The sequence below is a fragment of the Leptodactylus fuscus genome, chromosome 10 (assembly GCF_031893055.1).
Source record: "Leptodactylus fuscus isolate aLepFus1 chromosome 10, aLepFus1.hap2, whole genome shotgun sequence".
Lineage (NCBI taxonomy): Eukaryota > Metazoa > Chordata > Amphibia > Anura > Leptodactylidae > Leptodactylus > Leptodactylus fuscus.
Genome location: NC_134274.1, coordinates 18,522,406 through 18,548,738, shown reverse-complemented (window position 1 = coordinate 18,548,738; position 26,333 = coordinate 18,522,406). Strand labels below are relative to the sequence as shown.

General features: G+C 42.4%; 1 protein-coding gene across 1 annotated transcript in view; it reads right to left on the bottom strand.

Moving 5' to 3' along the window:
- Positions 1-26,333, bottom strand: part of ADGRA1 (adhesion G protein-coupled receptor A1) — a 342,093-nt gene that overhangs the window by 227,717 nt on the left and 88,043 nt on the right. The window contains exons 8-12 of the mRNA XM_075258484.1: positions 21,874-22,038; positions 14,845-15,034; positions 13,636-13,785; positions 6,464-6,625; positions 195-410 (exon numbers count right to left, since the gene is read on the bottom strand). Of these exons, the coding sequence (XP_075114585.1) occupies positions 195-410; positions 6,464-6,625; positions 13,636-13,785; positions 14,845-15,034; positions 21,874-22,038 (883 nt within the window). The remainder of the gene's footprint in view (positions 1-194; positions 411-6,463; positions 6,626-13,635; positions 13,786-14,844; positions 15,035-21,873; positions 22,039-26,333) is intronic.

Genomic DNA, 26,333 nt, shown 5'->3' with positions numbered 1-26,333 from the left:
TGCTACTAGGAGCGGTTTGTAGATTTCAGGGGGTACATCTTCATTGTATAAAGTGTGTTTACCTCTCCAAGTTCTCGATATTTTGTCTCTTACTAATAGCAGTTTAGACTTCGGCGACTTGCCGCCGTTCTCATCACCATTACCAGTTATACATCAACATGATTTAATATAATCTGCCTTTAATGCACACTTACTTTTGCTGAGAAATTTACCAGGGAGCTGTTCAGACTGCCAGAAGTACACTTTAAAATTAAATTGTGGTTCGGAATATTCTCTGAATCTACGTCCTCATTACCATGGATCAATGATCTCTCCGAATGGGCAGATGTTCTCTGGTAGGCAACGCAAGTCATGCCAATAAAGCTTGCTGGTTTGATTAGGACAGCCTCCAGTGCGATATTAAGGGAAACCTGTCAAAACACATCGGGCTGGTCAATTGCCAAAGCGTTTAAGAAATCAACACACAAAAATTACCTTATTTAGGGAAAGCAACATGGACATCTGGTGCCGCACAACCCGTTTCAGGGCGGCCAAACAAATACTTTACCTGACTAATTACCTTCCCTCCAAATTAATAAAGCACACACTATTCTCTAGTATCAATCCAAATGACAACGTGTACCTATTAACCCAGTCATTGCCAGACGCAGGCAATAGGACACATTTATTGGGTTTTCTTTTCTAAATGATTTTGCTCCCTGAAGGGCTCGAAAGAATAAATTGCAAAAGTTGACCAGGAGAAGAGAAAAGATGGAAAGGATGAATGCAGAACAAGGAGGTAAATGAAATCACTATGACATGAAGAGAAAATAGCAAAACTTGAAAGTTTGCAGCTTCTATGAGCAACAAGTTTACAGAAAGTAAAATTACTACTTTAGCCTTCCTAATACATATGGATAAAGAACATTGTGATGTCACAGTACAGGGATAATACACACAGTGATGTCACAGTACAGGGATAATACAGTGATGTCACAGTACAGGGATAATACACACAGTGATGTCACAGTACAGGAATAATACACAGTGATGTCACAGTACAGGAATAATACACACAGTGATGTCACAGTACAGGAATAATACACACAGTGATGTCACAGTACAGGGATAATACACACAGTGATGTCACAGTACAGGAATAATACACACAGTGATGTCACAGTACAGGAATAATACACACAGTGATGTCACAGTACAGGGATAATACACACAGTGAGGTCACAGTACAGGGATAATACACACAGTGATGTCACAGTACAGAGATAATACAGTGATGTCACAGTACAGAGATAATACAGTGATGTCACAGTACAGGGATAATACACACAGTGATGTCACAGTACAGGAATAATACACACAGTGATGTCACAGTACAGGGATAATACAGTGAGGTCACAGTACAGGGATAATACACACAGTGATGTCACAGTACAGAGATAATACAGTGATGTCACAGTACAGGGATAATACACACAGTGATGTCACAGTACAAGGATAATACACAGTGATGTCACAGTACAGAGATAATACACACAGTGATGTCACAGTACAGATATAATACATACAGTGATGTCACAGTACAGGGATAATACACACAGTGATGTCACAGTACAGGATAATACACACAGTGATGTCACAGTACAGGATAATACACACAGTGATGTCACAGTACAGGGATAATACACACAGTGATGTCACAGTACAGGATAATACACACAGTGATGTCACAGTACAGAGATAATACACACAGTGATGTCACAGTACAAGGATAATACACAGTGATGTCACAGTACAGGGATAATACACACAGTGATGTCACAGTACAGGATAATACACACAGTGATGTCACAGTACAGAGATAATACACAGTGAGGTCACAGTACAGGGATAATACACACAGTGAGGTCACAGTACAGGGATAATACACACAGTGATGTCACAGTACAGGGATAATACACACAGTGATGTCACAGTACAGGGATAATACAGTGATGTCACAGTACAGGGATAATACACAGTGATGTCACAGTACAGGGATAATACACAGTGATGTCACAGTACAGGGATAATACACAGTGATGTCACAGTACAGGGATAATACACACAGTGAGGTCACAGTACAGAGATAATACACAGTGAGGTCACAGTACAGGGATAATACACACAGTGATGTCACAGTACAGGGATAATACACACAGTGATGTCACAGTACAGGGATAATACACACAGTGATGTCACAGTACAGGGATAATACACACAGTGATGTCACAGTACAGGGACAATACACAGTGATGTCACAGTACAAGGATAATATATGCAGTGATGTCACAGTACAGGGATAATACACACAGTGATGTCACAGTACAGGGATAATACACACAGTGATGTCACAGTACAAGGATAATACACAGTGATGTCACAATACAGGATAATACACACAGTGATGTCACAGTACAGGGATAATACACAGTGATGTCACAGTACAGAGATAATACACACAGTGATGTCACAGTACAGGAATAATACACACAGTGATGTCACAGTACAGGAATAATACACACAGTGATGTCACAGTACAGGGATAATACACACAGTGATGTCACAGTACAGGGATAATACACACAGTGATGTCACAGTACAGGGATAATACAGTGATGTCACAGTACAGGGATAATACACAGTGATGTCACAGTACAGGGATAATACACAGTGATGTCACAGTACAGGGATAATACACAGTGATGTCACAGTACAGGGATAATACACACAGTGAGGTCACAGTACAGAGATAATACACAGTGAGGTCACAGTACAGGGATAATACACACAGTGATGTCACAGTACAGGGATAATACACACAGTGATGTCACAGTACAGGGATAATACACACAGTGATGTCACAGTACAGGGATAATACACACAGTGATGTCACAGTACAGGGACAATACACAGTGATGTCACAGTACAAGGATAATATATGCAGTGATGTCACAGTACAGGGATAATACACACAGTGATGTCACAGTACAGGGATAATACACACAGTGATGTCACAGTACAAGGATAATACACAGTGATGTCACAATACAGGATAATACACACAGTGATGTCACAGTACAGGGATAATACACAGTGATGTCACAGTACAGAGATAATACACACAGTGATGTCACAGTACAGGAATAATACACACAGTGATGTCACAGTACAGGAATAATACACACAGTGATGTCACAGTACAGGGATAATACACACAGTGATGTCACAGTACAGGGCTAATACACACAGTGATGTCACAGTACAGGGATAATACACACAGTGATGTCACAGTACAGGGATAATACACACAGTGATGTCACAGTACAGGGATAATACACACAGTGATGTCACAGTACAGGGATAATACACACAGTGATGTCACAGTACAGGGATAATACACACAGTGATGTCACAGTACAGGGACAATACACAGTGATGTCACAGTACAAGGATAATATATGCAGTGATGTCACAGTACAGGGATAATACACACAGTGATGTCACAGTACAGGGATAATACACACAGTGATGTCACAGTACAGGGACAATACACAGTGATGTCACAGTACAAGGATAATATATGCAGTGATTTCACAGTACAGGACTGATATACACAATGTCACAGTAATAAAGAGTGATGTCACAATAGAGGGATAAAAAAAGCAGGTACTGTATAATGTACAGAGTCATGTTATATGCAGGTATTGTACATTGCACATATGATGTGGAGGGAATTAAGACAGAATAACCACGGTGCTCTGCAGTCAAATAACTGGGATGCAATTAGTTGTCTATGCCTCATCATAACCAGTGGAAACTGGAATCTGCCCCCCTTAGATGTTGGACCCCATAGCAGCTGCTGTATCGGCTCCCCTGGCCGTTACGCTCACACTTTTCCTGTCTACTGTAAATTAGACATTCCTGTAAACAAGTTCATTTCACTATTTTCCATTGGCACTTTTAATCCTTTCGAGTACCCTACGTGCCGTATTCCTACGTATAGTGTGAAACACAAAGTAAATATTTAATCTATGAATCATTGGGTGTATGCGAGAAATGAAAGTTTAATGCAAACCAGGAGGTTAAGGAGACTCCAATGGCCGGGAAAGAGAAGTCAACACTAGTATTGGACGTTGCAGCTTTCTATGGGGCTAATGGATGCCAGCAGCTCACAGATCCAGGGTTTTCATTTTATCATTGTAGAGATGAAGTCGAGAAACACAGCTAAGCATATCCTCTGCTTGGCCAGCTCTGCCCTCTTTTATCATAATCAAAACCATACACGCAAATGACTCTCTGTAGTATTATGATGTGAAAACACTTTAGAGGCAAGTTACATACCATTATAGCCCAATTACCAGGTTAATTGATAGCAAGCATCAGTTAGACGACTTTGCTGAAAGTTGAGGTCAGCCAAGTTATTGTCGAAGCTGGAAAACATTTATTGTATGATGTGTAGAAAGAATATATGCCGTGACTTTCAGCTTTCCTTGTCCATGTGGATAAGAGATGAACGGTATCCTATGACCACAACGCTACATAACTAAATGCTTGTGGACATCTCGACATTACATCCATATGTGTTTGTAGAACATTTATTTTAGGGGCATAGCCTAAAAGGCTATAGACACCTTGATGCATTTTGCTGACTTAGAGTTCTGAAATAATTTATTGCAGAAAACTGGTTTAAGGATAAGGACACATTCTTAACTATTTTTACTCTGCACCCTTCATTTTTCTCTCATACATTGCAGGCTGTTCTGTCCCAGGGAGGATTCTGTCAGAGATGCTGTCTGATGGCCCAGAGACGCTGCCTGATGGCCCAGAGACGCTGTCTGCAGGCCCAGAGACGCTGTCTGCAGGCCCAGAGACGCTGCCTGATGGCCCAGAGACGCTGTCTGCAGGCCCAGAGACGCTGTCTGCAGGCCCAGAGACGCTGTCTGCAGGCCCAGAGACGCTGTCTGCAGGCCCAGAGACGCTGTCTGCAGGCCCAGAGATGCTGTCTGATGGCCCAGAGATGGCCCAGAGATGCTGTCTGATGGCCCAGAGATGGCCCAGAGATGCTGTCTGATGGCCCAGAGATGGCCCAGAGATGCTGTCTGATGGCCCAGAGATGGCCCAGAGATGCTGTCTGATGGCTTATTCTATAGCCCTTATCTCTGCATTCCTGACAGCTCATTAAAAGAGTCAGTCACCAGGGTGACACATATAGAACCAGAAACACAGATAGTTCAACGTCACCTCAATGTAAAACCTTTTACCCCCAAGAAAGTTCCCATGTTCCCAATTTCCATGTTGCACCAAACTGCTCTATGCCCCTCACTGCTCGAATATGCCCTCCTTCCCCTCCACTCTTCTTTGAATGACAAGAAATGCTGAAATCCTGCCTGGTCCACTGTTCTTGTGTTCACACCAGTGTATTAGAACAGCACACTAGTTTGGAGCAAGGACCCGCCCTTTGTGCTCCATATTGCTTATTATCTTGGCAACAGAGGTACAAATTTTCAAGGGGAAAAAAAAAAAAAAAAAGTTAGGCCTGTACACCTCTGTGGTCTGGTTTACGTTCAGGGAGTCAACTTGGAATGGAAATCTATACGCATAGAAAAGCGGTTACTGAGGAAAAAAACGTGGACTCCAAAGACTATAATGGGGTCTGTGTGGTTTCCACATGAAACATGCAGAGGGAAGAGTCCTGCAATCAGCACTTCTCTCCACATGTTTTGTGCGGAAACCGAACAGAAACCACATGGACCCCATTATAGTCTATGGGCATAGGTTTTCATTTGGGGGGGGGCAAGTGGACTCCCCCCGAATTGAAACCTGAATGCAGATGTGAACCGGGCCTTACATGCAGGTAAGCTTAACCTATCTTGTTGTGTTGATGGTTGTATATGCTTCACCATGATGACAGATTCCCTTTATTAAGCTGTCAGGAATGCAGTGAATAGAGTATAAGCCATCAGACAGCATCTCTGACGACAGAATCCTCTCTAGGGTAAAGCAACCTACAATGTACGAGAAAAAAATAAAATAAAGAGCACAGAGTAAGTTTGTAATGAAGATCTATTAATATTTTTATACATAATACAGTAGGTACAATAAAATAAGGTGTCCCTAGCCTTTAAAGCTCTTGGGCCCAAGTGCAAAACAATTGAGCATTAATATGGAGCTGGTTCCCCTGTTTGTTGCCATTACAGTCTAGGGGGACATTTTCTCCTAGAATTTGCCACATGACAAAATAATTAATGGGGTTGGATACGCCAATGACGAAAGGTGCCACAGATTATATTCCAAAAATGGTGCTAAAAGCCCTAAGGTAGAAATGTTACGTATGGTGTTACTGCAGTTATAAGGTACAATGCCATCTACTACAACATATACACTATCCATGGTTGCTGCTGGGAGATCCCAGCTCGATGCTCACCTTTGATAAGACTTGTGTTTTACTGTCCAAGGAAAGCCCAGATATCTGCTCCACACAATGTACTATTCTGGTACAGGCTTTGGCTTCATTCTGTGCCATCCATAAGATGTGGTCTTTCACTGACATGATGTTACTTGCAATCTCTAGTATAATACCCCCAAGCTGTAAGAAGAAAGATGGGGGTGAATATGGCGCAATTGTAGCAAATATCTACAAATTGCTGTTCTACAATAACACACAAAGAATGAAGCTTTCATATCCATTTCCTTCAGCAGTTTAATGGATTGTTGTAACCCATCACCCTCTATACAACATTGGGGTTTTTTGGTCTTCAGAAGCAGTGGGAATCCCAATTCCTTTAAGCTCTGACCCTTGGAATTTTTATCAAAAACATAGAATAAAACTAGGTATAAAATCTCTGTTGATCGTCCTCCTCTTCTCTACAGGGTTATCCACCAATATCTGTATCCTGGTCTACAACTATAACTATTTCGACATAAATTAGTAACCACTGCACCCATTGGTTGTCCCATGTCCATGTCAAGAGGTCATGACTGGAGGTCTATGTATCCTGACCTGACTGGCAAGGATTTGGGAAGCAGAAGGCTGACTGGTAACATTAGTATCACTCAATTTGTTATTGTATACCATTCCAAGCTACTGGCAAAAAATAAAAATAAAAAAAATAAAGTCAAGGAGTGGACAATGTCTGCAAGAAGTGATGAACCTGATTTTTTATAATTTCCAATATCCAGAGGAGGAAATTATAAGAAACCTTAGAAAGGAAAAGTACATAACGTAGTGATCCTGAGATACATCATCATTGTTCTACAATGTCCTCTACTCTTCAGTGGTGGAATGACGATTTCTGGGTTCATCATGTGCCCACATTTATAAAACAATTTATCATAATTGACCAGTACAGGTGAATATAAGAAACTTTGTAATATGTATTAAAGAAATATGCTTCTTTCTCCACTTACATACAAATCCATAGAGAGGGGAGGGGAAGGAGGAGGAGGTTGCTGGAAAAGACCCATAAATAACTGTGGCTGCTACATTGTGACAGAGTTCTTTCAACACGCCTAAATCTTTGAAGATCAGGCTCTACTACTGAACATGAGGTAATGAATAGAGATGAGCGAGTACTGTTCGGATCAGCCGATCCGAACAGCACGCTCCATAGAAATGAATGGATGCACCGAGTACTTCCGCTTTGACGGCGGCCAGCCTCTTAACCCCCCCCGCATGCCGGCTACGTCCATTCATTTGTATGCGAGCGTGCTGTTCAGATCGGCTGATCCGAACAGTACTCGCTCATCTCTAGTAATGAACACATTAATAGCCTCCTCCCCTCTCCATAGACTTCTGTGTGTAAGGCTGAAGATGGGTATTGTGTTATTAATGATAACAGCCTAATAAGGAAAGTAGCAAAGGAAAAATATCTCTAAGGCCTGGTTCACATCTGCGTTTGGGCCATTTCTTTCTGCTCTTCGTATGAAAAATGCAGAGAGAAAAGTCCTACAAGCAGCACGTTTCTCTCCGCATTTTTCATACGGAAACCACACGGATCCCATTATAGTCTATGGGGTCCACAGGTTTCCTTAGGCAACTGCTTTTTTTTATGCGGATTAGGTTTCGGTTCAGGGTGGTCCTTAAGCAGACTCCCCCAATGGAAACCCATGCTTAATGTGAACCAGGCCTAAAAATATATTATACATTTTGTTATATCCATTTGTACTATTCATATATGAAAAGTGGTTTTAGAAGGAGAGGTACACTTTAAAGTTTCAATACACCCTTTTCATGGCCTGATGTCAACTAGACATGTCCTCCAAGCTCCACTTTAACTACTAAAGCTCAGGTACACTAAAGGGGTTGTCTAATTTTCCTAAATTCTCTGTTGTATAGCCCCAGTCCCCTTTACCTACCATTCCCTGGAGGGGAGGGGCTCACATGACCACTCTGACCAATCAGAGGCCTAAGGAGACAAGACGCATCGGTGACATCACTCCTCACCAGTGACTACTGAGGGCACCGATTGGTATTAGTGGTCATGTGAACTTCGTTTTCGGCATGGCAAGTCCCTACACAGGAAAAAGGGACTGGGACTGTACAAGAGATAGGCAAGTATGATTTTTTTTTATTTTTTTTTTTCCTTACACCCAACCCGGCCACCCCTGACTTTGCTTTAACCCTTTAAGTGTCAACCAGAAATTGACATTCCTTGTACTTCCATAACTATTGACTACATGTGGTCAAAACCAAGCAATTTTTGAGCCTCCTATGGTTCAGAATGACTACATAGGGGCAGTATTGGTAACCAGATTAAATACTCTACTCTATAAGCACTTGGATGTCCTTGTACGTCACCTACTGCTGAGAAACAAGGCATAACTGAAGTCTGAGCGGTGATAGATTGCCTTAGCCCAACCCTCCTCGGGAAATAATTTTGTATTCTAAACCAGTGTTTGACATGTTGTGGAAGTTGCTTTTCTGTTCCGACCTCACCATTATCCTGCAAAAAGTGTCTTATGACTTATTCCAAACGCGCTTGACTGTTTTTTGCTCTATTTTTCCAATTTTCGATTCTTTGCCACTTTATTTTTTTTTTTTTTTTTGCTGAATGGCGCTTACTATTTTCAGAACTCTAGCCCCCAGCAATTCTGTAATGCATTTCCATTAGAATTTGCATTCGGAAAGCATCATTATTTTAGAAATACAGACATTTTAATAAATGCATGAAGCTTTTATTCATGCCTAATAAAATAGTGGGAATTGTATTTGAAAAGGAGATGTCATCTCTAGACGTGTTTTTGATATAAAAGGGAATATTTTAAGAGAAACTGGGAACATTATCGACTGATAAGAGAAAATCTCGCTGTACGGAAGGGCTGGAATGGCACTGCCGCATTAATTAACACATGAATTCCCATATCTAATAAAACCAGTGCAGAGGAGATGTATAATGTGTGTTATGCTGCTCCCTGTATATCCATTCAGTATCATTGGTTTGCAATGTTCTCTGCTCTTCAATGATCTTTTGATGCCTAACTTTAAATGAAAGAAGTTCTTTGAACAAAGCTCTGGGGGTATCGCGCTCATTGAGGAAAGACGGCAGAGTATGGAGATTTACAGGCAATGCTACATGGGAAAAGTATGCAAGGAACCTCTCCTCCAAAAGGAAGAGAACTGTGTCTATAGTTAGCTGCCCTGTAAACAAAGACTATCTATGACCCTTAACCACTGGCCAGCCACCATTGACTAGATCAGTCTTGGTGGTTGGCAATTAAATCTGCAAGGATACTCTGCACAGGTATGTACTTGCAGAGTTAGGCATAGTATAAGATGGAGTTCGAAGTGGTTTGTACCCTGTACGTTGAGGTCCTATGAGTGAGTATCTGCTTGTTTTTGGATCTGGGCATGGAAAATGATGTCGGAGTAATGTTCTCAAACATAGGGGAGGCTATAGCCAGGGTATGCAAGAGATTTGGTAGGGTTCTTGTTACCAAATCGCTAAGACCTCTAGAATACAAAGTGGTTGCCTTGCCGGCCTGAGATAGGACCTAGGTATCCTAGACTGGACTGTATGGACTTCACAATGGAAAGGGTGGCATAGTGGGAGCCTGCGAGTAAGTTGAGAAGGGTTGAAGCTTCCCTACTGGTTCAGTGAGAGCGAGGTGGAGACCTGAGGTGTGTTCTGAAACATCTGATACCGGAACATATGGAAAACCAAAACCTGGAGGTAGAACAAAAAAACATTTAGGGGCGTAACTTGAGGGGTCGCAAAGGTTGCAGTTGCATTGGGGCCAAGGAGCCTTAGGGGGCCCATAAGCACTGGCATCAGTATTGAGATTGCCGCTTCCATCTGGCCCATAAACCAAGGAGACCCACAGATTACCCTAACCACACTAAGGATGATTCAATGCCTTATCCCTAACCATCACCATCAAGAATTCACTGTAGGGATGAGATAGGGGATCGGACAAGACTGCACCAGGGACCACAAGACTTCAATTACACCACTGTCTAGTTGTGTAACTGTGACGTAACAGTCTGGGCATGTTCTCTGGGAGACAAAGATCCCAGAGAAAATGTCTGCGACTGTTCTTGCTTCTTGTTTATCTGCAATGTTTAAGAACTTGTACCTCCTTGGGTTCTACGATCAAGAATTATTGTAGCTAATATGGTCTGTGTGCTTCTTACTAGCAATTCTGTTCAAATATTATACATTTTGTTTGGTTCTCATTTTATTTCATAAAGGAGAACTTTCACAAGGATAAAGGAACCATCCCCATGTTTCATGCCTTCATAATTGCAAGGGGTTGGCTGGGAATTTTTATTTAGGATCATGAAGTGAAGGAGGGAACATTCCATCAACTGTCTAGGGATACGTCCAGTTTCCATACAATACACAGCTCACGAGCAGTAGGACCCATGCTCTGTATAGAGGCCTGGCACTATAACTTAGTATATTGCCATCTTGCAGTTCTCCCTTTCACTCCACACTCTTAAAAACTTTCCCTGGTCTTCTTTCTTCTATTTTCTTACTACTTTCAGTCTCTATCCCAACCCATTTCGGAAAGCTGCCCATGTCCGCCTGAAGATAGAACAGCTTACGGTAAGCATCTGTCAGACAGCCAGCAGAGTAATTACCTGTAAAAGCAATTTATTTAGTAAATTAAATGCTAGCTAACAAAGCAAGTCTATGGGGCACGTGGAAATGTGCAGTATGTTTAACTATATCATAGGAAACTTAACAGTGAACGAGGAGGATCCTTACTATATACTCCTCTCCGAGTGATTCAGAACTGGCCTAAAAAGCCATAAACTTTGGGGTATTTTTTTTTCACTAAAAATTTTTTAACTTTTTATACCTTTCTTTGAAAACCTTTTAAAAAAATTGCAAAAAAGTAGGCAAAGCCTAAATGTGGACCGATCTGACAAATTTACTACATCCAGCACTCAGTGTCCTCTTCCATGTACCGCAGAGTCACTATTGGGTTCTGTGATTGGACCTTAGCATTCAGAGTGCATTGGTGTCAGGCCTCGTTCACATCTGTGCCAGTAATCCGTTTGGTATTTTGTTCGGGGGGGGGGGGTCCCCTTGCGGACTCCCCAAACGCATTGGCAAGTGGTAGGAAGTGAAAGCACACAGACCCCATTATAGACTATAATGGGGTCTGTGTGCTTTCTGCACAGTCTCCGCACAAGTTATGCAGTCAGGAAAGTAGATTGTGACGTATCTTCCTGTCCGCATGACTTGTGCAGAAAGCACATGGACCCCATTATAGTTTATGGGGTCCATATGCTTTCACTGTACACCGCTTGCCAATGCGTTTGGTAGTCCGTTTGGGGGGGTTCCCATGCGGACTCCCCCGAATGGCTACCAACGTAGATATGAACGAGGCCTCAAGATGCTTCACAGGCCTCCTCCTTGGAGACATCACCCACACTGGAAGAAGCCAGAAGAGGAGGACGCACAAATTACCAGAAGAGGAAAGGAGAGTATAAGGCTTTGCCAATTTCACACACCTCCCCTGAGCCTCCACCTCTCATAATATGGAGTCTGGACAGACACCAGAGTATATTTTGACTTCAGGTTCATGACGAACTTACTCAACGTGAACCAAATCTCCAGATATTGACCCATTTCCCTTATACAGGGGGAGAGATTTTGAGGCATGAATTCGGAACCTGCAGGACTAAGTTAGAACACACTGACTGTATCTTGATATTTTTATAAGACAATATAAACCAGGCTCGGGAACCCCGGCCCTCCAGCTGTTAATAAACAATAATTCCCAGCATGCACTGCCTACGCTTGTTATAAGCCAATATCCAGGCGTTTTCCCTGCTGTTCCTCCGCTCACATGCATGCACCCGTACTCTTTGATTTAATTTGTATTTACAATTGAATGTGAATTGAAGCAGCGGGCGGCTCTCTTAAAAGATCAATAATGTATTATTGATGTGTCTGAGTTTTGCTTCGAAGATATTAATATTGCTCGTGTGTCCTCACTATGCATTCAAGGATATAGGTTGATTAGTATTATAAATATGTGACAATTCTCCATGAAAGTTATAGAAATCAGTAAATTTGTCATCACCAAAATCCCTTCTACCCCACTTATGAGCTGTTGTAGACGTGGCTGGTGGCGTAGTAAACAGGACCTATCAATCTTTATAATAGGGCGTGGAGCTGGGTAGTGACCGCAGGAAAAAAGGTGCTTGGACACACCAAATGGCTCATTTGCACATCAATTAAAAGTTGACTTGCACACACAAAAAGTGTAGTGTGGTGTATGTTCCATGGTCTTGTGGTGTACAGTCCATGGTCATGTGATTGACACAAGTGCACAGATTACAAGACAGCTAACCACTCAGCCATGGCTATAACGAGAGGCACATGTTGGCCCATAACATGACCGGGCATCCACAAGGGCATGCAGCGGGCATCCACAAGGGCATGCAGCGGGCATCCACAAGGGCATGCAGCGGGCATCCACAAGGGCATGCAGCGGGCATCCACAAGGGCATGCAGCGGGCATCCACAAGGGCATGCAGCGGGCATCCACAAGGGCATGCATCCACAAGAGCATGCAGCGGGCATCCACAAGAGCGGGCATCCACAAGAGCATGCAGCGGGCATCCACAAGAGCGGGCATCCACAAGAGCATGCAGCGGACATCCACAAGAGCATGCAGCGGACATCCACAAGAGCATGCAGCGGGCATCCACAAGAGCATGCAGCGGGCATCCACAAGAGCGGGCATCCACAAGAGCGGGCATCCACAAGAGCGGGCATCCACAAGAGCGGGCATCCACAAGAGCGGGCATCCACAAGAGCGGGCATCCACAAGAGCGGGCATCCACAAGAGCGGGCATCCACAAGAGCGGGCATCCACAAGAGCGGGCATCCACAAGAGCATGCAGCGGGCATCCACAAGGGCATGCAGCGTGCATCCACAAGAGCATGGATTGATTTTTATCCACTGAGATCTAGTAGAAAACCGTGAGGACTTCATACAAAAAGCATATTGGAAAATTGTCTAACTTTTCCTTATACACACACACTTTTTTTTTTCCTGAATCTGGACAGCCCCTATAAGGGTCAATTATAGTAGCATCTCTTACATTGCACTCTATTTCACAGAGATTTTAAAACGTACGTTTTTGATGTGTCCCACAAAGGTTATCATCTTTTCCATCATGTCTGCCACAAGCAGCACATCCATCTTATCGGTGAAGTCGGAGGCTCCCCTGGTGTAGGTCATTAGTTGTTGAGCATATTCAAGGACGTTGGTGTCATTTACAGGCACCTAGAAGCAGATAATTACAAAGTATGGCGTTTAACGTGTCAGTAAAGGAAATCTATAATCTGCTTACAAGTGCAACCTATTTGACCTTACATAGAAATATAATCTACACAATATAAGTCTTTGTCCTATTTAATCACTTAAGGATTTTCGTAATGAAACAGCACATGCAGCAATAACATCAGGGCTCTAGGGGAATGGAGCAATACTATTGATAGGTAAGCACGTGACAAGCTAAAGACCAACATACAACGAATTACACCAACATCTCCTTATTCACATTGTAGCTCTGTTTAACCATCTATTTTCTGGATAATCCAAGCAATTCTAGTCAACACAACTTTTAGATCCCAAGCAGCGAATTGCTGGCAAAAAGTGAAGGTGGTCAAGAGGGTGGGACATGAGCTCGTTGAATTATGTCCAGGGGGCACTGTGTAATTGCTGTAGTCCTGATATGGTCACCAATGGAAGGGAATGTTACCTGCCCCATTCATCAGTGGTCATTTCGAGACCATAGAATTGCATATCTGTGAGCGGCTCATAACCTCCTTGAGGGCTTTACACAACCCCCTCAATAAACCTCTGCAGAATCCCTCTTGTCCTCTTAAAATAAACTACGAGCTCACAGAGAAATCAAATTACAGTTGCCCGTATATGGAGAGTTAAGGGGGAGAAGCCGAAAGCAAGAAAAGCAGCAAGGTACAGGCAATGGCACAAGAAGCTGCTGGAGCGAATAGTAAGTTTTCTATCTCACTCCAAAAGTTATTTATTTTCATGAGTACTGTTCAGTAAATCTCTCTAATGTCCTACATAGTGATGCTCCTGCTGCTTCTGAATGAGCGAGGATGAACTAAGGACCAGAGTATTCAGTTGTCTCCATGTGTTGTCTCTATGGAAGACATAACAGCTAGTCTCCACCCATTAGCTCATGGAGAACTAAGAATTAGAGATAGAGCCTTCACAGGGTGGCAAACAGGTCATCAGTCATCATGAAAACTCATAGCAGCGTACCTTGAAAAGTTATTCAAAGGGATAGGTATGCTCTTACCAGGAGAAACTTACCAGGCTGAAGGTATGAAGGTGTCTTGTCACTTCATTTATAAAAAGACAGGCCATATAGTCTTCTTCTGTCCAAAGTCCAGCTCTGCCACATTTACGCCAGGCTTTTGGCTCTCCTTCTGCATCTGAATAGACCAGTGTAAACTGTTTACAAGGATGAAACGCAGTCATTCCAGCTATTGTTCTAGGCCACCTAAGAGACATATAAATTGGATGGAATGGAATTACAAGATGATTAACAACATAGTGTGGTCTAAAAGTATGACATTTGGTGCTGTATATAGAGCCAAGGGGGCACCACAAAAAGATCAAAATAGGCCTTCAATGGGGTCAATGTTTTCCACCCAAGACAGGATTTTTGCAGTTCCCTCCATGACCTTTTCATAATCCTTGACACTTCTCCATTCTCTTGGTTGGCCACCAAGAGAAAGAAATGGTCTCCATTCCCTTGGAGAAAGAAATGTTACACAAGTTCTCTCTATCCAGTTCTAAAATGGATGGCGCTAAACAGGGTTGTGCTCAGACTTTCCGTGGACCCCATAGCCATCCCCTTGTCCCCTCCATGATATATACACTTGTAAAGAGGTATTTCCATCAAAGACATTGTTATGCCATAAATATGTGGTAGATCCTGGTCACACCTCGGTTTCCGAAGCTCCATTTTTGACGTGTCCCACAATTTATACGCCATAGATTTCTACTATGAGACTACCCCTTTAAGGCATGCCCTTTTTTCATACCAAGGCTACTATTACATCATTTGTACTGTTTGTATCAATATGTTTTTGTGCCTTAATAAATGGATATCAGAACATTAATCGAAATTTGGTAAAGTTTGTGGCCACCTTTAAGGGGGATGACCGGCAGAACACAGAAAAAGCGCCCCCTGAAAAAAAAAAAAAATATTGTAAACTGATTGATATAGTGAAATAAACATTTTGCTATTCACAGAAAGATCCCATTCCCCAAACTGTGTATATATTCATATTTGTTTGTCAGCATAACCTTTAGCACTAATGCCAGCCAGACTGAAAACTGTCCTTTGCCTGACTAGATTACATAATAAATTGCTTGGAAATGTGGACAGAAGATCAAATATTTCAAGCAATGATACGTACAAATGATGGATTGCAGAAATTATTTCGAATTTCCTAAAAGTCGCCACAAATCTGAAATGTTTTGAAAAGAATAATAGATGGAACCCAAAAGAATGTCAAATATGCCAGTTCGCAGAAAATCTCGGCAAGAGCGTTAGAATAACTAAAGGATGAACCTAAAAGACTTGTCCGCTTTAGGAAATGTGTGTTTTTATTTACAAACAATTTATAGAATTTTTTGGCATATTGTCTTTAGCATTTTCTTCATCATACAAATACAAAGGTAGGCAGTAGACAACCTTGGGTAAGAGAACAACTTCAAGAGTATGATGGTACAGTATACTGTAATTTATTCCACATCATAATAGGATTGAACAATCTTAAAGTGAAAAAAGTAAAAAATAAGGAATAAGAAGAGAAAAAGGAATAAAATAAATAAATAAATAAATACACAAATAAGGCTGAGGCCCCAAGTTGCGGAGAAACGGGGGGGTTTTGTTGTGGCTTTTGGAGCCCAAGCCACAAATGGCTACTAAAGGAATAGGAAATGTATAGTTCTTATGACCTAGATAAGAGTAAACAATTGATATTATACTTAAGCATGGGCAGGAAATTTGGGTGTAGTAACACCTCTCCTGGATGTTAATTGAAAGTATGGCATTGACAATCTATAGGCATCCAGAACTGTGACACAAATGGGCAGGTCCACCATGAATGTAGAAGGTCATCACTGGAAATGTACCTTCTAAAGAAGTTACTTGGATAGTCAGGAATCATGTGATAGGAGATAAGGACCTTAAAATGAGGGGTTGGGCCTAATTTGCAGGCATCTATTGTGTCCTGGGTGATCTGAAGAGGGGAAGTGCTGATAGACCAGTGATGGCGAACCTATGGCACGCGTGCCAGAGAGGGCACGCAGAGCCCCCTCTGCTGGCACGCGTGCGGTCGCCCTGATCGCTCACTAACGGCGAATCCGATGCAGGATTCCCCGTTAGTGAGCGATCGCTGCCTTCAGCTGGTTGTGCAAATGCGCATCCAGCTGAAAGCTGTCAGTGTAGCTCAGTGTAGGCCACGCGTACTACACGGCCTACACTGACTACAGAGTGTGACCTCTGAACAAGCTCGGGCGTGATGACGTAAGTCATCAGCGCGCGCAGTGAACAGAAGAGAGAACACCCGGCAGCTCTTCAGGTAACTATATTGTGTTTGTTTGCACTGTCAGGGGAGGGGGGCAATGGTAGACATTTCATGTTGTGTAGGAGGGGGCTACTGTAGACTTTCATGCTGTGTGGGTAGGGGGCTACTGTGGACCATTTTATGCTGTATGGGAGGGGGCTACTGTGGACCTTTCATGTTGTGTGGGAGGGGGCTACTGTAGACTTTCACGCTGTGCGGGTAGGGGGCTACTGTGGACCATTTTATGCTGCTACTGTGGATCTTTCATGCTCTGTGGGAGGGGGCTACTGTGGACCAGTTCATGTTGTGTGGGAGGGGGCTACTCTGGACCATTTCATGCTGTGTGGGAGGGGGCTACTGTGGACCATTTCATGTTGTGTGGGAGGGGGCTACTTTGGACCATTTCATGTTGTGTAGGAGGGGGCTACTGTGGATCTTTCATGCTCTGTGGGAGGGGGCTACTGTGGACCATTTCATGTTGTGTGGGAGGGGGCTATTGTGGACCATTTCATGTTGTGTGGGAGGGGGCTACTGTGGACCAGTTCATGTTGTGTGGGAGGGGGCTACTGTGGACCAGTTCATGCTGTGTGGGAGGGGGCTACTGTGGACCAGTTCATGCTGTGTGGGAGGGGGCTACTGTGGACCAGTTCATGCTGTGTGGGAGGGGGCTACTGTGGAGTATACAGGTATAATCCTGTGTGGGGGCCACTGTGGGCCAGATTGTACTGTGTGGGGGGCCACTGAGGGGCAGATTGTACTGTGTGGGGGGGCCACTGAGGGGCAGATTGTACTGTGTGGGGTCCCCTCACTATGTATATCACACAGTATTTGTTTTATAGCAGACGTGAAATTAGTACAGGATGTAATAACATTGCACGGTAACTATAAAACAGATCCTGTGCGATGTAAATAGTGAAAATTAATTGTTTAAAAGTACAGAATGCAGAGACCTTTACCTTTCAGTACAAGATCTGTAAAGCCCCAGTCACATGACTGTAATTTGTGGGTCCGCAATTGTGGACCCACAGAGTTTTAAGGTTAAATTGCCGTGTTGGCACTCCATGATAATTTATTTGGTTTTGGGTTGCAGTTTAGGCACTCTGTCTCAAAAAGGTTTGCCATCACTGTGATAGACCTTCACAGGGCCTTTTGCTCACCATTATGAAAAGTAGGGAAGTTGTCCAGATCTGGAGGAAAGGCCCTAGTGATGGAAGGGGGTGGTGCGTATAGGGAAATAACTTTTCCATAAATTGTAACAGCATACCAAGACTAAAGAGTAAACTGGTTAACATTCTAAGAATGGCCACTGGGAAAACAGCATGTCAGGTGCATAGAGGTTTTCTGGTGAGGCCATGCACTCTTTTTGTTGTGAGGTTCTAGTAGGAAACTGTAGAATGTAGAGCCGCACACGCTCTACACCGTTTCCCATGGGGTCTTCTACCACGGTCACCTAAGCCCCTTCAATAACACTGACCGTCTTGCTACCTACGACTTTAACTGATGAATGACATTTCATTAGGGCTGAGCTGATCTTGAGATTCCAGGATCGATCAAAAATTTTCCAGCTGATCCAAAATCGCAATCGTGAAAGTTGCTCGATCGCCGATCGGGATCAGATCTTTCTCGATCCCTCAACCCTACATTTCATGTCAGAAATGTTGCTTACATTCACCCAGTGGCGTAACTACAGGGGTAGCAGTGGTAGTGGCTGCCACAGGGCCTGGTATATTAATGGTCCCAGAAGGCACCCAATTTTTTTTTTTTTTTTTTTTTTTTTTTTTTTTTAATAGGCCATTACCTGCTGGAGTAACCCCAAGCAGGTATCAGGTCCCATTTACTTACCGCTCTCCACTCCTGCTCACATCTGCCTGCGCTTCCCCTCCTGCAGATATATCGGTAAAGTGATTCCATGGGCCTGTAAACCCCACAAACACTGCTATCTTTATATTCTGGGGTCTTTTCAGACCGAGTAATGATTGGAGGTCCAGGGGAGGAGTGGTGACATCCCAGACATAACATGGGCCAGGGCCTGCGTCATTATGTGTCACAATGCAGGCCTAACTCACGTGACCTCTGTACCAACATTGAAAATGGCCGAAATCAGAGGAGAGTGCGCCAGAGCCCAGGAGAAGCAAGTAACATTGTTTTTTTTATGTTTGCACCTTCTGGCTCTCCAATCATTATACTAGGTCGGGGTCAGGACAGGGGTGTGCCCCTATGTGAAATGTTCACCTTGGGGCCCAGCCATTCCTAGTTACGCCGCTGTGTTCATCTACTGTATTTATTACAATCAGAAGACTGTGCTATCACTTCTGTTATATATGGATTCTGAAACCCTATTGATTAACGCAAAAAAAACCTCACTGTTTTCCATCTCTTTTCAAATACACACACTATACCCATGTTCTATAATATGACAACTAGCCCAGGAAGGGAGCATCCCGCGGGGCTCAGGAGAATTGCCCATTTAGCTGGATTTGGAGCTCCTGGAGTCCCAATCCAAAAAGTTTAATAGGTCACCCATCTACTATATGTAATTTTGGTGTTTTTAGATCATGCCAAAGGTCCTCTTCATGCACCGAAGCCAGGGCAGTTGCTTCCTTTCTTTGCAACCCCTATAGCTCCTTGATGGATACTTACTACAATAAATAGTATGCTACTAGAAGAGACCCCCAACCATTTTCTCAAATAGAAGTCAAAGCACCAGTCTTGTATTTCACCTTGGTAAGTGACGTCTACTCAACTATTCCAAACCAACAGTAGAAGCCTTGATTGAAATATTTATTTGTTGACGTTGGGAGGCCATTTCACTTTTTCATGTATAATTCCACCTCGCTTACAATAATAACCCGAGAACTCGACTGTCAAAACAATTTGATCTCGACTTCAGAAATGGATGGAAGACTTTGCCTTGGCACCTGTTATCTTCTAGTCCATGTATCTGACATAAGATCAAAAAAACATGTAGACCTCTTCAATAAGAGATTATTTACCCTGCAAATGCATCATGGTGAGAATACCGTAGAAACAATGTCTTACACAAATAATATATTTAAAGGGTTTAAAGTCTTCCAGCCATTTACCGCACGTTCCCTTTTAAGTGCAGAGTAATCCACAGACTCGGCTCAGACTTTTGATAAGTACGGTATTCTAAAATACATTTTAAACAAGTTTTCTGGAAGTCAATCGATAAGGATGAGAAGACCATCTTTAGAAATTTATACCCAATGACAAATCGCCCTTGGCATTAATTTGAAGCTAGATTAAAGAATTTATAACTCCGACTACTAAGAGAAAAATATATATGTTTTTATAAAATATAGTTACGTATTTCAAGAACGTTGAAACTTCATAGAATCTGCTTACTGCATGTAAGACTAGCTCCAACACTAGAGTTAGGGGGATATCGACACTCCTTGGGGAGAGACCACCATATAGGTGTGTGGAGACTTATTAAGCCTTTAGCACTCCACTTTGCAAGGGACCATGAGAAGAATATGCAAATCTGTCTTCCATGATGTAATTAGGAAGTCAGGTGCCTCAGTGTTGCAAACCAATAGAGGGCGCTCACTGGAATGTGCAAGCCTGTCTTCCCTGATGTAATTAGGAAGACAATCTCAGTGATATGGCCCAATAAAGGCTGCTCCCTTTAACATCATGCTCGACCTTCCAAGAGGTAATAATCCCAGCATCATTGCAAAACAAAGGCCTCTTGGAAGGTCGAGCATGATGTTAAAAGGGAGCAGCCTTTATTGGGCCATATAACTGAGATTCTGTCTTCCTATTTACATCAGGGAAGACAGGCTTGCACATTCCAGTGAGCGCACTCTATTGGTTTGCAACACTGAGGCACCTGACTTCCTAATTACATCATAGAAGACAGATTTGCATATTCTTCCCATAGTTCCAACACTGGCTTCAAGAACTTCATTGTAATCTTGAGGAGCTACATCGGAATCAATATTGACCTAGAGCATGCATCCACCAAATCCTGGCCCAAGATTAGCCTAGTTATTAGGGTTCTCCGACCATAATTTGCAATATTAAAGGGACATTTCTGTATATGTAAAATGGGCTTTTCTAAATTAAATTGAAGATGAATGAGCCTTTGACCAATGACCAAGTGGAAAGACGTTGTCCACGTTTGAAATTTTCTTCTTAGTCTAATGGATGATCTTCAAATAACCTTGTCAACAGACATTTTCCTTTTAATATTCACAGTTGGTCAATGGACTGGTGTCATTGCAATCATAAGGCTGGGTAATGACCAGTATGGACTAAAGCCTTGTCCACAAATGAGCTTTCCTTTTAAGAATGGTCCCAGTTTGTCAATGGAATGGTGCCACTGCAATCGTAACGCGAGTAATGACCAGTATGGACTAAAATTAGTAAGGTTGCATCGTGAAGGTCCGTCAAGTCATTGTGACACAGAAGAGCTTTTCACTTGTTACCATCTAGTTTTAGAAGGTCCCCCTCCCTTGTACCAAAAACAATGGGAAGAGGAGCTCTTTCCAGGTTCATAGTGCTTATTGAGAATCATATGGAGACACCATGAGTTGAGGTTTTACTTGGTGGATCTCATAGCAGTTGGTTGGACTGCTAACTCTTCAGCTACCTACATGTAGAAATGAAGCATACAGTATGCAAAACCATGACGAAATACATTAAAATTGGGTCTCAAACCAAAAATAAATTTGGGGTGTCCTGGGAATTACAGAATGAATACAGGGTGTTATCATAAAATATGTTATAAAGTCACCTGTATTCTCCTCGGTTGTTGATTATCCTTTCCATGGGACAATACGGTGCTCCAGTCTCTAGAACAACAATCTCTACTTGTTTAGATGTGACTCCATAAGAGGAGTTCACTTGACATTCCCAAAAGCCTGAAGATTCAACGTCAACACTGGATAGGATGAGGTCACTGCAAAACATCAACAAGAAACAATCCTCAAAATTGTGCAATTCAAACTCTTGCCACAAAGCCTAAAATAATCTGCCCCTTCCCGTTTCCTGGAGATTGATCATGGCCCATAGACACAATGGTGTGGAAAAGACCCTATTGACTTCCATGGGAATGTTTTTTATGCAGGCTTTGTGACGTGTGCAGAAAGGGAAGATAACATGGGATAACCTGTTGTGACTGGTGGATTCTTTGTCTTGTCTACATATACATGATAGCTGAGATCATAAGTCTGCTTATAAGTGAGGCGGTTATCTTACAGAAAACAGGAAGTTTCCACATATTTGGCTTAGTTGTCAGAGTCAAAACTGCAGTATTTAAAATATAGATAAGGCACTTTTGAAATAAAAAAATCTGATGAAACGCTTTCAACAAACTTGATTTGACAAAAGGGTAATTTTCTTGTGACCTATTCCCTTTAAAGGTCATTTTGGGGACTTATTAATTCATGCCTTGCCATTAGAACAGGTCTTCAAGTGAAGATGAGGGGTCCAACACCATGGACCCCATTTATTGGTCATATGACCTGTTGCAAGTCTCAGTCTCATTCAACTGAATTGGTTGAACGCTATACCACTGTGTTTGATAAGCAGTGAAGAGGCCAAATACTGCAGCCACATCTGATCGGTGTCGGTCCCAGGTATTGGCCCGCCATTGTTCTTTAATTGGTGACCTATCCTTATCTTACCATATCACCACCATCCCAGGGGGTTGCCTATATTTTAGATACCATGTCATTATCACCCCCATATTTATTTTTCCCAGATTGTCTTCCTATCTCAGTAACGTAAACCATTCCATTGACTTCATAGAGAAAGCAATCCAGTACAGCAGCAGGTTGAGGAGAGTAACCGGTAAGCATGTTACACATGAGTGAGGACTACAAATACACAACGTGCTAACAAAGGAGAGAACTTCCAGATAATTTGAACTTCAATTTGTTTTTCTAAAAATGGCAGGCGGACAAAACCTTAAATATAGGGGCCCATTGTGTAATCCTGCCAAGCAGAAAATAGATGAACATCAGGAAAACAATTGAAAGACGTCAGATATAAGAAGGAGAAATAATTGTGTCAATGCACCAGCTGAAAGAGTTTTCTGCTTTTTAATGCCATTCTGTTCAGCCTCTGCTCAGTCAAGCATGGCCGGCTCCACTCCGCAATGTTAATATGTCAATGGATTGTTCTCTAGCAGAAGTCAACACATTAAAACTGAGAGCTTTGTATGATTAATTTGCATCTTCTGGTGTCTTCATAAACAGCTCCCCCTAGAGGATGAAACACTGTGAATTGTAAAAAAGGAATAGGTACGTAATGTACAGTAGTTACACTGTAGTGCCCAATTTAGAAACTAGGTGGACAAATGGATAAAGAGATTCTGACGGAACATATATGATAGAGGTTGCAAATTTTGGTAAAATTTGCCACTTTTGGTGCTTCGGATCTTTCAACTATGAACATGGGCAAAGCGATGGACATCACAAGTCATGTGAATAAGCTTTTACTAGAATTTACTCCAAAAACTAGGAAAATAGGTGGGAAATGTACTAAACTTATTAAGAGGAACGAGCATTTTGCTCCAGGGCAGGGGAGATCAAGACTGGTGTAAAGAATGACATTCTTAAATCTGCCCAGTTTCCCCCAAAATTTATAGAGTTATGTTTAGTTCTGGAAAAAGTAGACTGTCATACAACTCTTTGAATGGGAAAAATAAGGCAGGGAGTGACCCCCCCCCCCCCCAAAAAAAAAAAAAAAAAAGTGGCTGCCTCAGGAAGGGGTTAATAGTTCAGACATCAGATGCGGTAATTGTTTTTTCCCTTCTTTCTTACCGTACAATGGGAAATGGAGTTATTCAGATCTTAACTCCTACGTTTTGGATAGTTTTGCAAACTTTTTTTTGTAATTTTATTTTTACCCCATACGGCAAAAATCCTTACAATGCTCATATACCAATATCTAAGAAGTTAATCGTCCAAGCTTGGAGAGGTCTCTGATCAAGGACACTACTGGGGTCATTTAAATTTTTGATTACCAAGCTTTAGCTTTTATTTTTACCCTTTCGAGGGGGAAGGGGGTGAACAAGCAATCTTTAGCTTTTTACACCATACCATCTGAGACACCATTTGTCCGTGGTGGGAGTACACTGATCATGGACACTGGTGGACCCCTACTAGCTGAAATGGCTTTCAGATGATCTTAAATCAGTATCTGAACTGTTTGGATCTGACCACTGGGATCCCCAGTGACCTTAAGGTTCTGGATACCCCCACGCAAATTGAGCAGTCGATGCTTGGCTATCTACAGCAGTCCCATAGATTTCAATGGAGCAATAGTGTACAGGCATGACTGTAGCTCCATTCCGGGACCCCCATCTGTTATAACCAGTTGGAGTCTCAGTCAGATTCCATCAAGTATATGTCACTTATCCCAAGTCAATATCTTGCAAAAAATACTCTGGTGCTAAATATAATGTCGCCATCAGCTGCAGCTTAAAAATACTAAGGTTGTGGATTAGTCAATTTCCCATCCTGCCCCAAATCTTTGCTTTGTCTATCTTCTCCTGAAACTGCTGTCTGGCACATTTCTCTCTCATTCCCTTCGTAAGGATATTCTGCACATCAGCGTTTTTGGGCCGTGTGCATTATATAATGTGCGGCCCTATTTGAGCTATCTGTGTACGGCATTACATCACCCGCTCGTGGAAGAAAATCAACAATGCATCATTAGTCTCCCGACATGAAAGTGAAGGGATATATTATCAATCTCTGTTTTTCTGAGAAGCAATTTCCTGTTAATCAAAACTAAAATGAGAAAAGCTTCGTTCTGTTGCTGACGCCGAGTTAGAAAACAGCACAAATCTGTTGGGAGTGTCTGCGCTATGGATTAATGAAACAAATCTCATTTTCTTTTTTTTTTTCCCCCTTTTTATTTTCTATTTTTCAGTTGCGGAGGGATAAGCGGCTCAGCTCATGATCGTGCATAATCATTTACATTACCGCACGAGGCGACTTTCACTCTCTGCAATGGGGCTTAATCCATAACATTTACGTTGTGTATTTGGACGCTAATAGATACACACATAAGATGTGGCAAAGTCTAATTCTGAAAATTTGGAAAACACAGGGTCTAGGGGAATCCACTTAAATTCTACAAAACACTCTTGTACCCTTGGGCATTAGTCACCAATATAAAATATAACCTTTATTTTAAATATTAAAAAGAGCCGAAAAAGCGCTCACAGCCAATGTGTGTTTATTTATAAACTGAAAATATAATATGATAGCGATTATCTTAGGCGAAGAGAAGAAAAATTTGGAAAATTTGGAAAATATCACCCTTAATGATCTAATAGCCAAAGCTAAGACATTTGCTTCTGATCCTGATTATAAATAAGAAAGAAAAGGCACTCCAATTGAACGTTGAGAAATTTACACAGTCCATCAGTGAATTTTAATAATTTTTGTTGGGTTAGAGAGCGCTTTTTGTTCAAAAACTGAGATGGGCAAAATATATGAAAATGAGGGAAACGGCTCAAGCATCTGACCTGGGGGTAGAGGTCACTGACCTGGGGGTAGAGGTCATGGACCTTCCAGGGATTAGAACACTAGAAAGCCTATTACAAGAGGGACAAGGGGATCTGGAACCATTGCAGTTGACAGACTTACAAAGGAGAAACCACAATAATCCACCTCCACTAGACACACGTCTCAGATACATTTGAGAAAATGGTGACAAATGGGTTGGAGAACCTGGCCACTAATCTTCCCTTCAAAAGGAACAATTTAAATGTAACCCAAATGGAGGCATTGCCTTCTCTACGATTGGACAGCTCGGTGGTGATTAAATCTGCAGACAAGGGAAGGAACATAGTGGTTATGAACAGAGAGGACTACATTAAGATGTGCAACAGAATCCTCTCTGATGAGTCAAACTATGGGACCCTCCCATCCGATCCCACCGAGCTGTTCTGTGCCCAACTTACGGATATTCTTGACCGTGCCAGAGCGAATGGACACATCTCATTCAATGAATGGGAATATATGGTACCAAAAAAAAACCCCGGGTCCCCACATTTTACTGTTTGCCAAAAATCCATAAGGGGTATTCCCCCCTGAAGGGCCACCCCATTGTCTCGGGCATAGGAGGGATGACGCAGGGCACCAGCGAATACATAGAGAGGGTTTTACGTCCCTTCGTCCTGGCGCTCCCATCCTATGTCCGGGACACGATGGATGTCCTCCGAAACCTGGAGAGCAT